The sequence below is a fragment of the Mesoplodon bidens genome (genome assembly GCF_964165515.1).
Source record: "Mesoplodon bidens genome assembly, chromosome: 8".
NCBI classification, from domain to species: domain Eukaryota; kingdom Metazoa; phylum Chordata; class Mammalia; order Artiodactyla; family Ziphiidae; genus Mesoplodon; species Mesoplodon bidens.
In genome coordinates, this window is record NC_138165.1 from 69770073 (window position 1) to 69785927 (window position 15855).

The following is a 15855-nucleotide window of genomic DNA, read 5'->3' on the forward strand; positions in this document are numbered from 1 at the left end:
AGAGCCCCCCAAAAAGAAGATGTTAAATGGGTTCATTATAGTTTGTTTACCTGAAAGCTTTTCAATGGATAGGAAAAAATTTTTCTTGATTAAAAGTTTGGTTAATCATAGCACTTTATACTAGATTTTAATGTATTTTTATGGTAAAATTTTTATTCTAACAGTCTTTGTGATTTGTGGCATTTGAGCTGTACATGAAAAAACCTAGGTCACTTTAGAAATAGTAACTGCAACTACCAACAATTGAGTACTTACTCACTGCCAGGTAGTGCTCTAAAGATATTGAATGTATTAAGTCAACTGATTCTCACAAGAACCCTGTGAGGTAGGCCCTATTATCTCCCTTTCTCAGATGAGGAAATTGATTAACAGAAAGATTAATTAATTTATCCAAGGTGACTCAGCTAGTAAGTATTGTAGCCAGGATTCAAGGACTTATGCACTAGTCTTCACTGTCCAGTACTTAATTGTTCTCTCCCCCAGATTTACAATCAGGTTAACTATTTGAACAATATATATGTATAGTCATCATATTAAAAAACAATAACAACAAGAGAACAAAGTATTGACTCTACCTGAGCATTTGCTAGGCTCCATAATTAGTACTGGGTGATTGTATTAGGCTGTACAGGAAGGTATTAGCAACAGATGGCTAGGCATTAGCACCACTAGAAATAGTACTCAAGATTTTAAAACTTGGGATTAAAAGATATCTGTATTAATTAATGAATCATTTTTTAAACTTGTTTTTCAGTGCGGTTTCAGTAATACTGTTTGATTTTGGTAAATCAGCATTTATTATGATAGTAGGTCTTGATGCATAGATCAACTCAACTGTAGTCTGGTTCAGTGATTATTTTTAAATGGATATAGCTAAAATCCACTTGAATGTTCACATAAGGGTTAATTTTTTCTTCTTTTTTCCCCCTTTAGTAAAATAAAGCAGGGTCTGTTACCTAGCTTGGAAGATTTGCTATTCTATACAATCGCAGAAGGACAAGAGAAAATACCTGTTCATAAATTTATTACAGTAAGTTTTTATATTTTTTTATCTTCACTTTTTAAAAATCAGTAATACTGAATCAATAATATGGTAATATTGAAATGTAGTCTTAAAGGTCATCTGACCTGTAGATTCTGACTGACACTGTTTCTCTTATTTTCAAATTTTCATCATGCTCATTTCAAGGTAATCAATGAAAGAAAATGAAAGAAACAATGAGAAACTTGTCCAGAAAGTGGGTATTAGTGACACTAAAATGCCATATACATGTTCAGGTCTTGTGTAGAAGTTTTTATATACAGGAATTAAAAACTTGTAGTTGGAATAAGCATATACCTTATTTGCACTATATATTTACAAAGTCTTATTTTTTTAAAAACAGGCACTCAAATCTACAGGATTGCGAACGTCTGATCCCAGGTTGAAAGAGTGTATGGATATGTTAAGATTAACTCTTCAAACAACATCAGATGGTGTCATGTTAGACAAAGATCTTTTTAAAAAGTAAAAATTTCTGCCAAACCTTTAATGGTCACTTGCTATGCTATATGGTGATTTTTCTTTTAAAACAAAATTGCATCTTTGAAGGCCAGTGCTTCCTGTGTAACTGAAAAAAAGGGGGGAGGGGACTTAAAACATAAATTGTTTGGAACAACTTGGTGCACATTAAAGTTCTGTAATACATTGGGGCTAAGAATATACTTTGAAACTGTTCTGAGGAAACGTAGCCATGGATGTTTCCAATTTATAGTACCTGGAGACTGCATTCGGTTTGAATAGAGCACACTCTTTGTCCTGTCATGGTTTAAATTGATCTCTTAATTCATCTGCGTATCTTGCAGCCTTTCTCAGCGTGGTCTCTGTTCTTGCCTACAAGGTGTTCTAGATGACACCATAAAATGAGAAGGCTTCAGGCAGCCTATATTCACTGGTTTTATATGTCTCTGTTGTCTGCTTCTCTCCTCTCTTCAGACATATTACTACATAGGCTTTTGGCTATTTTTGTTTTTTTCATAATGTTTAAAAACTTAATGCTAACTTTTGACATGTATGCCTTGATTTGGTTGAATGAGAATATTTATTTTGACTTTCTTATATTTGCATATCTTTATTATTTATCTTCATTAATGTGTTCCTACTAGTCTGATTGCTTAATGATTTAATAGACAGCAAGTTTGTCATGGATCCCAAGGAGGTAAATGGTATTTTACAACTAAAATTAAATGAAAACTAGTATAAAACTGTAAACACTACTGTAAGATATTGGCTTTTTCCAGACCATAGGCTTAGGTTGGAATAGATCCAAAGAATTCCAGCATCTACCTTGAAAGTTTATTTGTATGTATGCATTTTTATTTATTTTTTCTTTTATTGTCTTTTGGGGGCTAGATGATTTGTTCTAGATGTCTCCTGGGAATATCCTGGAATATTAAGTCATCTGAAGGTATAAGTATTTAACTGAGATCCTCCCAAGTATCTTGGCATACTGTGAAGCACTGCTGGCAATTTTAGGTCTCTGTCTTTTCACCACAAGGTTCTTGATTCTGTGAACTCAGCCGACGTTATTAAGTGCAGATTTCAGTTCCATGTTGGAATTGGTGTTAGGAATTTTGAATCTTCAGAGCCTGTTTCTTTGTGAAGGGAAGGAAATCACTTCTAGTTAGCTGTGCCTTTGCAGTAAAGACTATTTTATTTAGTGTTCATGAACTATCTGTGCAAAGTATCTTGATTGTGTTGCCTTCTGGGGAGTTATTTTGGTATATCTGAGAATGAAGTTGTCAGAGAGTTGGTAGGTAGGTCTGTTGATAATGGGTATAAGGAATTGCTTTGGAATTCCTAAGTGAAAGCAGTATTTTATACCTTTTTAGTACTGGTCAAGTTTCTTTTGTGCTTCATAAACATATTGCTCTGTTTAAATATGAAATTGAAAGTAATTTAAATACACTGAGTATGAAGCCAGGAAACAATCATAAAATTTTCTACCTATAAGTATATTAAAAAATAACAATTAGCATTATTTTAAACACTAATCCAATTTTTTAAAAAAATTGATGATTGTAATATAGGCAGTTCCCAACTTGACAAATGCTTAGTGGTATATGTGAACAAGCAGTGGAAAAGTTTACATCTATAGGCATATGATTTCTCTTTTCATCCCTAGAATGAGGTGATTCAAAACCTCTGACTATTAACCTTTAAAGGTCACCTGGAACGGTGGTTGCTTCAGAGAAGTTTTTTCTCTGTTTTCAAAATGAGAAGTTTTCTAGTTAGTGTTGCCAGAAATAATCTCACCTCCATGCAGGTGGGTACAATGGAATTCATCTTCCCAAAGAAGTAATTTATAAAGGAAAGTGGAAAGATTTGGTTGAAGTCAATGTGTTGATATTTTACCTAAAATACACTGTTGCTTAATATATTTAGCCTTTGAGGGTAATCTGAGAAACAACTAATATGTAGAATTTTTTCTGAATGGGAAGATAAGTTCTATGCATACTTTCTGGAGCATGGTCTATTTGAAAGTTGGAGACTGCCTGTACCTATCTAGATAATCAATTGTTTTTAATGCTAATAATCTCAATAGAAGTAGAAAATTTGTGTTGAAAAGGAATACCTTATTTATTCATGCATTTTTAGCCATATAAATATTAGAAGTATTTTTTTGTGTGATCATAATTTTTTTATCTTTTTTGTTTTGGAGGAAATGAGTGGTAGTCTTTGTATTTGCTTTTTCTTAAAAAATTCTTATCCACTATGTTATTTTACTAATGAAAAATTATATGTGAGATACTTTATAAAACATTGATGTGCATTACAGTTGCTAACCCTAAACATTTAAGTAAAGAAGGAAAGAAAAATTATTATTACCAGTTTACAGATGAGAAAACTGAACAAAGCATGAGAAAGATGTGACTGTTGAAAAGCATAAGCACTTCCTCCTCAGGTCGCTTTATATCCCTTCTGATTTTCTACTTAGATTCATGACATCTATATTAAAGTAACTCCCAAGAAAAACATTACAGTTTGTTCATCAGCGTGCAGCTAGACACTCTTTTGAATGGTATTGCCTTGGTTGGCCATAGTAATTCACCAGTGAAGGCTGTTAGCACAGCTTTATGAGCACCTTCTGATAGAGCAAAAACAAAAAAAAAATCCCAGTTTCACTGACTGTACAATATTGTTAATGATAAAGCCTCCTTTTAAAAGTGCTGTTTAATTTTCAGTAGTTAAATAGTAAGGTTAATAATTTATGTTTGTTTGGCAGTCCTCATATTTTCTAATGTAATACTTCTTGAAAAAGGGGGCATGTAGATTTGATTTGATACAGATATAGTGATTTAAGGTCAGGAATTGTCCTAACTTCTTTCTGCTGAGAAATGTGTCTTTTGTTATATATTACTTGCAACTCGCGTGCAAGTTGAACTGCTGTTTGGAGCATATTAAATATTAAGTCAATGGCAAAAAGTATTTATTAGATTAACATTGAAACTGTCAAAATTTATCAAAGGTTATTGAAGTAAATATTTGTTATCTCTTGGATGTCAATTATTTCTACGTCTGTAGATTAATAATGGAAATTAGGACTGTAACTTTTTCATGTTGTAACTGAAACACATCTTTATCACTGAAAATAACTTATTTTAAATCAGTGTTTAATTTTATGTTGACCAAGTGAGTATATATTCTGGATTTTTATTAATAGTTAAAGTGTGATAGCTGGCTTTTAATTCTAATTTGATGTTTAATTTAGAACAACTTGAATTAAGATACTGAGATATAAAAATTTATCATTTACCATGGATTGAAAAAGAAATACCGAGAGTGTCTACTTTTCCGACTCTCCATTTATAATTAGTGCATGTTATTTACTTGCAAGTTAAACACAGATTTTTCTTATCTGTAAAGTGGGGAAATCATTTTCTCATAGTGTTCATGTTTTGAGGGTTAAGCAGGATAAATAGTACTTGAAACTTAGTACTTTTTAGTCTGTTATGGGCTTAGTCTTAAGTTGGTATTATGGCTTGATGCTCAGGTCTGCAAATGTCTTCCTCTATCAATTAACTATTCTATTACTAAGTTTCTGAGACTCTCTTAAGATGAGTTTAGAGTATATGGCTGGCTGTTACCTATTTTTAAACTCTTTAAGGTTACGTTAATAAATTGATTTTCTAGCTTGAATCCTTTTTAAAACAAAGTAGAATATTGGTTCAAATCATTAGATTTCATGCTTTCCCATCCAGATGGTTTACCATATCTTTTAAATAATTTTTAACAGTGAAACAATTTTATTCTACAATGTATATACACATCTTACAGTGAATAGAATAATGTAATTTAACATTTTTGGTGATTCAAATAATATAAAATTATTATACTATATATAGTTTTTAAAGTTATACATTATTTTTATCAGCATTTTAATAAGTATTTCATATAAGAGACAAATCTGACTAAACGAAGTTGGTATTATTTCCCCTTTTTTTAGCTTAGAAATGCAAATTTTTCAAAATGTAATTTAGGAAAAATATATTAAAATACAAAATGTTTATTTTTTTGTGAAATACTAGTAATACGTAGAAATTAAAGGATATATGTCTGAGGTTATTTCATGGAAGAATAAACAGGATCTCAACTATATATTCAAGTCTGATTTTTGTTAACCAAATATCATGCTGAATGCTTATCAACTCTGGTAGGCTGAAAAGCTTGTTTTTAGATGGTCTTGGTACTTAATCTGGTGGAATGCTCTGCTGTTTTAATCTTTGACACAGTTTTTAGGCTAATTTATTTCTTTAACTTGTTCAGCAGCTTACAAGCAGCTACATGAAAGGCTGCTTGAAGGAAAGAAAATAATGTAGAAAGAGTATAATTTATAGAATTTAGTTTGTCGTTTAAAATGTTGAACTTCTTTATTGTTTGAATATTCTCCTGATTAATATTGTTATTATTAGCAAGCAATAATATTTGAAAGGTACCCAGTCTATTAATTTTTTTCTCATATTCCACAGATGTGTTCAAAGCAACATTGTTTTGTTGACACAAGCCTTTCGAAGAAAGTTTGTCATTCCTGACTTTATGTCTTTTACTTCACACATTGATGAGTTATATGAGAGTGCTAAAAAGCAGTCTGGAGGAAAGGTAATGTTTTTGATGTGAATATTTTCCTAAGCCTATCACTTAATAAATTCAACTAAACTTGAGGTAGAGAGTAAAATTGTGTAGTTTTGTGTTTTGCTAATTAAGAAATTTAAGTGGAGCCACTGGAGTAAGTGCTTTTAAAATATTTCAGATAGTTAATTGTTATTTTGGCTAAAAAGAAATCTAAGCTTAAGAGTTCTTTTTGATTTTCAAATGATTGAGATGTCTTTTAAATTTTTAATTAATTAAAAAGTAGCTTACTGGGAATTTCTGCAGGTATGATATCCTTGAACATTAAATAAAATGTTCCCAGTTTTTAAAATCCTCTACATAATATAAGCACTATTTTATTTATTCTCCATATTGAAAGTTTTTAGGTAATGAAACCCTATTAGCATGACCCTGATTAAAGAAATTTTGTTTCCCTTAAAAAAAAAAATCAAGTCCTAGTTCCTCTTTTAGACTGTGCTTTTTTAGGAAGACAGAATGCATTGGAAAACATAGTAGGTGATGGAGACTGAGAGAAGTCACTTAGATTTCACTTGTAATCCTCAAGTCTGTTGTGCCCTTAGTTTTTATGAATATTGTTATAAAAGACTACAAAGCCACTGAGTACTATAAAATAACTGTTCATTGGTAGAAGCTAAATTGAGATCAGTTTTTTGGTAGAAAATACTACTTGCCTATATTATATCTGTTCATTTCTTTCCATTGTTTTGGATAGGTTGCAGATTATATTCCTCAGTTAGCCAAGTTCAGTCCTGATTTGTGGGGTGTGTCCGTTTGTACAGTAGATGGACAGAGGTAAGTTTATTTCAGATCCATCAAAACCAACTCTAAGCCTTAAATTTTGCATAACACTGAACATGAGGTAGAGAGGAGCCTCTTCTGTAATAGTAATTAGCCCCCTGACCTGACAAAAATTCAAGAAGGTAAAGAAGTTTAGATTTTAGTTTAAGTTAGAAAACTCAACTGAAACAATACCTTATACTAAATTTTGTGAGGCATTTCATCTATCTTATTCACAGTTGTAGTCTTGTTACTTGAATGCTTACCGTTCAAGGAACTACAGTTACACATTTACTTAGGAAAAGTGGATTTGGCAGAACATGAAATTATTCACTAATGAACTGACCACTAATAAAATTAGTTCACCTTTCCTGGCTTAACATGGGTTACCTATCCTGTCATTATCTTTGTTCCTCTTGCTGCTTATATGATTAGCATGGTAGTTAAGGCAATATAATGTTAATATAGTCTCTTACCCATCAGTCATTTTCAAAAGACACAGGATTTCATGAAGTCTATGAAGGTGATCTTTGTGATGTACTCACACTCCAGGCATAACCACTGACATTTGATGATCCAGCAGAATTATAAAAAGGATAACAATATGAGGGCACTTCAAAGAGAATGATTTGATTTAAAAAGTCAGTTAAAAGAAAAGTAAATTATGAGAGGCCCTTGGAAAAATGGACAGAGTTCTGAAATATTTTTTTAAGCATGACCTTTTTTATTATGCTATGAGTCAGACATAAGATTTCTTATCATGTTGTAATTTGGTTTTATCAGTCAGAAAAATTATGCCAAAAAAAGAAAAATCAATATTTTTTTACTCATTGGAAGACTTTAGCTCAGAGGTATAATCTTTCTGTTTTTTTCTTTGCTTTTACTAAGGTAATTATTTTTTTTCATTAAAATATAACTTAAATAAAATGAGATATATAACTCCGAGGTGTATATAGCTTGATGAATTTATATCAGAGATACAATTTTATCCTAAATTTTGTTAAAACTACAAGTCATTTAGCCATATAATTTTAGATTTTATTTTTCAAGATAATGTCCCAGTTAAAGCTTTTGCACCCATTTATTAAAATTTGTATCTCTTAAGTGCCTTCATTGTAAGTGATCCTTTTATTTTTTACTACTTAATCTTTCTCAAATATTTACAGTTAAAAAAGGCATGTGGGGCTTCCCTGGCGGCGCGGTGGTTGAGAGTCCGCCTGCCGATGCAGGGGAGACGGGTTCGTGCCCCGGTCCGGGAGGATCCCACATGCCGCAGAGCGGCTGGGCCCGTGAGCCATGGCCGCTGGGCCTGTGCGTCCGGAGCCTGTGCTCCGCAGTGGGAGAGGCCACAACAGTGAGAGGCCCACATACCGCAAAAAAAAAAAAAAGGCATGTGGTTTGGCTCATTCATTCTTATAATAAGGAATCTGAGGCTCAGAGTTTGTATAAAACTGGCAGAGGTGAAACTAGCACCTGGGTCTCTTAAATTCCAGTCCATTGTTCTCTACATTATGACAGGCTTTTATGCTTATCTGGGCCTGTGAAATGTACTAAACACTTGTGTGTTGAATTAAATATCGGGTGCTATGAACAGACACAAATGCATGAAAAGACATGGCTTATCCTTACGGAGCAAATTCCAGTAGGGAGTGGTATTCCTATTTTTTGTATTTGGAGGAAATGGTTTATCATGTAGTGGAAATTTTTATATTTGGAAGAAATTATTATCACCTAATTATTGCACATGTGTTTTTTCTTCTTAAACATACTTTGTGTGTAGAGATGATTCTTTTAGTTCAGTTTTCTTATCTAGAGATAAGAAACTTGACTTTGGGCTAGAACATAGGTATTTTTAAATCCAAAGGTAGTAAGACAGGCTTTTGTCAGGTTTCAGAATGATTGCCAAATTGAAGTTATGGTCTGACTTAGAAGTTATTCATAAATTTGACAGGAAAAATATTATATATTTTATATATATATATATATACATGTTTATTTATATTCCATCATATACTTAGAAGTAAGGTGTCTTTCTGATGTCTCCATTAAATCCCCTGTTTGCCCAGGGGTAGTCATTGTAGTGCCCAGTTTCACTGTGAATAAATTTCACTTGAATAAATGAGTGCCTGTAATGTGTTGGAACATTGTTTGGGGCACCTGGGATACTTCAGCAAATAAAACAAAGATCATTGCCCTTGTGAAGCTTACATTATAATGGGGCCAGTCACAGTTTTTTCATTTTCAAACCTATTCTCTATTTCATTTGCATCTTAGTTTGTTCTGTTGTTTATCTACATGGTGATAATGATTGCCATTAGTGCCAGCTCTATCAGGTTTATAAAACTGGATGCTGTTTCTTTTAATGGGGCTGAAATTGTCCATAGATATGGTTCACAAGATGAGGCATTTATAGACAGGGTCTCAGAGAGTGGTATTGAATAAACTGGGCTCCATTTAAAAACTAACCACAGTTTAGCCATGATTAAAGCTATGAGTAAAAAAAAATTGTGACTAATTTCTAAAAGGGCTAGTTCATTTTGTATGATTGAATACAGATAGGAGTAAGGAGGGCCATACCCTCTTGCCCTCAGAGGCAATTTTTTACATTACTTATTATCTAATTTTGAACCAGTCTATTACCTGAGTACTTGTAAGCCTTTGCCTTTTTATTGCAGTATCCCTCTTAAAATAAACATACTTATATTTATTCTTCAGTATCCAAGTAAACTTGCTGTTGAATTATAGGAAAACCATTATAAATTAGAATTAACATGTAAATAACAGCTCCAGTTATTGTTACATTTTTTCACAGTTGATCTTAATTATTTTTTAAATCTACTTTGAAATAGGCATTCTATTGGAGATACCAAAGTTCCATTTTGCCTTCAATCCTGTGTAAAACCTTTGAAATATGCCATTGCTGTTAATGATCTTGGAACAGAATATGTGCATCGATATGTTGGGAAAGAGCCAAGTGGATTAAGGTTCAACAAACTGTTCTTAAATGAAGATGGTAAGAATTATATAAAAGTTACTTGGAAGAAGAAATACCTCATTTTCCTGTGTAAATCTAACTAGTTTTTTTTCGAAGAAGAAGAAAATTAAAAGCATTGATACTTTTTCATTTGTCATGGAATTTCTGTGAAACCCATAGAGATAGTTAACCTACTTTAAAAAACAGATTTTTTAGGCCTCTCATACCACTGGAAAGTGGGCCAGAGAAAAGACAGAGGCAGGAAGTAAGATTTTCACTTTATAACCACCTATAGGGGAATATCTTATAAAGTCTCACAGGGTCTGGAATTTGCTTTAAGATAATTCAGTGGAGTGTAGCTGGGAGTGATGCATGTGATTATTACTGTATGTTGGTAATCATTGAAGCTAAATGATGGGTACATGCATGCTTATATTCTTTTCTTTCTACTTTTGTATATTGTATATATTTGAAAACTTCCATAACAAAAAGCTTTAATGGTGGCCCTGGTTGAGGTGGTGTTTTGTTTTTTCTCCTTCATAACATTTAGTATTTGAAGGAAATATCTTGTGTTAAATAGTTGGATAACTATCAAGTCTTATTGCTTTACAGGAATCCAAAAGAAAAGGGGAGGACAAAGGTAGTTAGTACTTTTGATCTGATAGAGGTTTTAAATCTAAACACCAACCTATAGATTGGTTTCTGTTTTTTAATCTTTCAGGCATATGCTAGGTTCCTCATTGTGTGACAAGTTAAAATAGAATTGAAGAAAACAAGAGTGAAGGAATCCAGTGATTACAGTAATCGTTGTGAGAAACATACTTTTGTATTTTTTCTTTCTGCTGGATGAAAAATAAAAAATATGCCTTATACTCAGTATTATTTTATGAATTTTTAAAATGAAGTTACAGGACTGATACTTTCTTATGCTTCTCTTTCTATTTGTTTTGAGAGCAGTTACATTTTCTTACTTATTTTACCATAATCTTTCTATCCTGATGCTACATTTGATTTTATGGAGATTACTGTAAACTAGCAACTTCAATAAGGACATCATATGTAGAAGTACCTTATTTATTAAACTCACTGACATCTAGATTTAATATGGAAAGAATATTTTTGTTCTCACAAGATTAAACATTTTATAAGAAAAATTACTATTTTCCCAAAAATACAAACTTGAATAAACTAGGTGGTTCTGGTGAATTGACTAGTAAGAAATAAAATAGGCTTGGGGTAAATGACTTTAACATTGTAAGTAATACATTTTTTTGCCATGTACGTTTTATTGACACTAAGTCTATAAGAAAAAAAATCACAATAAGAACTCAGGAATTTAGCACTGTTTTGTAATAACTGAATATAAAGTTTAACAAGAGGTTTTGCCTTGATATTCTTTGACTTTTTCCAAGCCTGAGCCAATACCAGGAATCTGGGAAATGGGAAAATGAAGGCGTCACTATACCATACCACTCCTTCTTGAGTTCTGCATAGGTTCTGTGCTCTAGAGTCTTGGTTTTAGATTAGCCCCAGCAAGAAAAGAGTTTGTGGGTCTTTTTTTTTTTTTTTTTTTTTTTGCATTACGCGGGCCTCTCACTGCTGTGGCCTCTCCCGTTGCGGAGCACAGGCTCCGGACGTGCAGGCTCAGCGGCCATGGCTCACGGGCCCAGCCGCTCCGCGGCACGTGGGATCTTCCCAGACCGGGGCACGAACCCGTGTCCCCTGCATCGGCAGGCGGACTCTCAACCACTGCACCACCAGGGAAGCCCTGTGGGTCTTTTTTATATTGAAAATTTCAAGGGTAATTTGTGGTGAAACTACACTCTGTGTATGTATGTGCATGTGTGTTTACCTAGCATTATAAAATTAAATAAATATATTAATATTGTCCTAACTTTATAAGATTGTGATGATAAATTAACATTAATCTGAATATAATGAATAGCTAAAGAAATTATAGTAGTTACTCTTTTAATATCAGCCTCAGTCATGAACCACATCTTTGTAAGGTTCATATACTTAGTTTGAAAAGCTTTTTCTGGTATAATATGGAAGCATTTTTTGCTTGTTTTATTCCCTTAGAATAAATATTTGTTAAAAATTAATCAATTTTTTGCATTCTAGTTAAAAACATGCCCCAAAATTTCATATGTCCATTTTGTCATACTAAGCTAATATATGTCATTACTTCAGATAGTAGCCTTTATTAATTAGCTTATGTTATTTCTGTTGTCATAATTCTTTTTAAATTAAAAATTCTAAACTGAACCCTTCAGTTCTTTCCTTCTGACTATGGCAGAGCAGAGTGGAAAAGGAGATTTCCACTTTTAGACTGAGGTTTTATAATGCAGTAAAGCTGGTGTTTTAATATCTCTGGTGTATTTCCAAGTGTTCAGATGTCTGGCTTTTGAGCCAAAGTCAGAGTGAGCAGTGCTTACATCTGAAAATTGCTCTGTCATGCCGTGAAATGCTTTAGTGTTCTCGGAAGATCTTAAATGTAGCTTATGTAGTATTTGCTGAATATTTATGATTTAGAAAATAGTAAATGCCCACGTTTATGTGGTACCATTTGGAATACACACATTAGCTACCTCCTAGGGCCCTAGAGTCTAAACCTGATAACGTCCAAAAAAAAAAAAAATGAAAGGACAGATGCATGAATATACACAAATACGAGTGTAAACTAATTTAGCACAGCCTGATTTCCAATTTTTTTTTTTTTTTTTTTTTTTTGCGGTACGCGGGCCTCTCACTGTTGTGGCCTCTCCAGTTGCGGAGCACAGGCTCCAGACGCACAGGCTCAGCGGCCATGGCTCATGGGCCCAGCCGCTCCGTGGCATGTGGGGTCCTCGCGGACCGGGGCACGAACCCATGTCCCCTGCATCGGCAGGCAGACTCTCAACCACTGCGCCACCAGGGAAGCCCCTGATTTCCATATTTTGATTTCTGTGTCTGCATTTGGTTTTTCTTTTACATAGATAATACTGGAAATTTTTTGTTTCTTGGCTTCCCTTTTGTTGCGTAGTATTTTTCTGTGACAACTGTTACTGTCATTTTGTGTGATCTCAAAGAAAGCAGACTTCCCTTAGCATAATTTGAAATAGGTGAAATCCTGACTGTACTATTTAAATAGTATACCTGTACTGTTTTATTTTAACTTTTGGAACTTGTCATTATCATGGGTAACCCAAAATGTACACTATTTAAAGCATAGCTAGCTAGTAAATCATATTGTTGATCTTATATTGAGGAAAATGGTGTACTGTTAAGTTACCCAATTTTTTGTCATTATTGATTTTTTTAATTAAACATTTTTAACAGTTTTATTGAAATATAATTTACCTACTACATAATTTACTCATTCAAAATGTACAATTTAATGGCTTTTAGTATATTCATAGAGTTGTACAACCATGACCACAGTCAATTTGGGGACACTTTTTTTTTTTTCTTTTTTTTTTTTTTTTTCTCAGTATGCGGGCCTCTCACTGTTGTGGCCTCTCCCGTTGCGGAGTACAGGCTCCGGACGCGCAGGCTCAGCGGCCATGGCTCACGGGCCCAGCCGCTCCACGGCACGTGGGATCTTCCCAGACAGGGGCACGAACCCGTGTCCCCTGCGTTGGCAGGCGGACTCTCACCCACTGCGCCACCAGGGAAGCCCTGGGGACACCTATCACTCCCAAAAGATACCCTAGGTATTAGGGATATTAGTAGTCAATACCTATTTCTATTCTACCCATGGAAACTAGTAATCTACTTTCCGTCTCTATGGATTTGCCTGTTCTGGACATTTCATATAAACAGAATCATTATATTTGGTCTTTATATAAATGGAGTCATTATATTTGATCTTTATGACTGGCCTGTTTTACTAAGCATAATGTTTTCAAGGTGCTTTCATGTTGTGGCTTATGTCAATACTTCATTTTTTTATTGCTGGATAATATTCCATTGTTTGGATAATAGTACCACATTTTGTTTACCCATTCACCATTTGGCAGGATGTTTGGGTTGTGGGTTATTTTTCACTTTTTGACAATTATCAGTAATACTGCTGAGAACATTTGTGTACAAGTTTTTGTATACACATGTTTTTATTTCTCTTCGTTACATACCTGAGAGTGGAATTGCTGGGTCATATAGTAACTCTTCAACAGTTGAAGAATTTCCTTGTTTAGCTGTAGACTCATCTCACAGAAGGTAGCTTGCTTAAAATTCAAGGAGACTAATAATGTAGCAATAACTTATGAATTCTGCTAGATGTGTCAAGTTAGATAAGAACTTGTTCCCAAAGAAGTAAATTACTACCACAAACAGATTAGGAATTATGGTTTCAAATAAATGTTTTCAGAGCCCTAAGAGTTTTGTGTTTGGCATTTGTGCTGTGCTATGAGTGACAGTATAATCAGCTGAGATTTGAAATTCTATTTGTTGTAAGAATTAGAAGAGGTAGGATTTTGGATGAACTTAAATTTTAAGTAATTTTGTAATTATACAAGAAATACATCCTTATTGTCAGGAAATATAGAAGGCATGCTGAATACAACTTAAATACCCTGTAATCTTTTTATCCTATGTGTATCACCTGTTTTCATTTTCTGCATATATATATGTATATACATAAACATAAAATACTTTAAAAAAGGAAAATTGGGTCCACACTAGATATGCTTTTTCCAAGGTGATTTTTAATAATAATATTATTTGATTGCTTAGTGCTGTGCCAAAGCATTTCATGTTTTTTAATTCATTGAAGTATTATGACTTGCTGAGGTATTGGTGCTGTTATTACTCCCAGTTTACAGATGGGAAAATTGAGGCACAGTGAAGTTCAGTTACTTGCCCAGGATCAAATGGCAGAGTTAGGAAATTTGGATGTGCTCTTATAGCACTATTCACTGTCTTTCTGTACCTGAATCTTTGTTTGCCTGTATAATTATAGCAGCTTCTTAGAAGTGTGTTACTGGTTTGATGTGTAACTGACTTTAATGCACTCCTCCACTCTCCACCCCCGACCCCCAAAAAGAACTGTAACAATGGCTTACATAAAGAAAATAGATGTATGTTCATGGGAAGTACCTGTGCATCACAGAAAATTATATCAGCTACTTAAAGTAATGCTATTGCTTTTATATTTTCAGATAAACCACACAATCCTATGGTAAATGCTGGAGCAATTGTTGTGACTTCATTAATAAAGGTAAAATGTTGACATTTCCTTTTAATCCAGTAAAAATTTTAAATACTAAGGCATAAAGAGGAATCTTATTTATGTAGAAATGTGAAAAGTTTTCTTTTGGTGTTAAATTAATGGTATGGCATAAGGTTAGGATTTTTATTTATTTCAAAATAAATCATGTAATTTCAAGGACAAAATTAAAAACAGATGACATTATAAATTCCAACAGTTACTCTTGACCTGAAGATCTGGCAAAAATTCAAAAAGAAGTCTCTTCTGAACAGTAGTCACAGAAGTTTTTCTTCTTAAAGTTTTAATATTTTTTTCTTTCTCTTTTTTTTGGCTCTTCTAGAATGAACAGATGTAAACAGAAGTAACAGCATGTTACTGTTTGATGTTTGTCATCAGCATATGTAGGGACAAATGTTCTGGTACTTTGTGTTAAAACAAAGTACATTTACTCTTGACTGTTCTCAAGTCCTTTATACTTTCATGAGCTGTAATCACAATTTTCATTTGAACTTGTTTCATTTGTTTTACTTGAATCATGTAATAACTAAATAAGACTTATTCCAGTTATTAAGTTATATTATTTTCCTACTTTTTGGTTTACATGGTGTGTTTTGTTTCTTTTGTTAAGTGTCTAGTTTGCCTTAATAATTGGAAACACTAATGTATTGAAATAAGTTTTTGAAAATGGTTCTATTCTGTGATACTGCTTAGATTTTAATTTCTAATTATAAGTTTCATTGGTATTCAATTATATTTCATTTG

General features: G+C 33.1%; 1 protein-coding gene across 3 annotated transcripts in view; it reads left to right on the forward strand.

Moving 5' to 3' along the window:
* GLS (glutaminase) overlaps nt 1–15855 on the forward strand; it is a gene marked incomplete at its 5' end in the record, with an annotated part of 80904 nt that overhangs the window by 13639 nt on the left and 51410 nt on the right. For all 3 annotated transcript variants that reach the window (XM_081243255.1, XM_081243256.1, XM_081243257.1), the window contains 6 exons: nt 934–1030; nt 1386–1507; nt 6010–6139; nt 6864–6943; nt 9778–9941; nt 15044–15102. In XM_081243255.1, coding sequence (XP_081099381.1) covers nt 934–1030; nt 1386–1507; nt 6010–6139; nt 6864–6943; nt 9778–9941; nt 15044–15102 — 652 coding nt within the window. The remainder of the gene's footprint in view (nt 1–933; nt 1031–1385; nt 1508–6009; nt 6140–6863; nt 6944–9777; nt 9942–15043; nt 15103–15855) is intronic.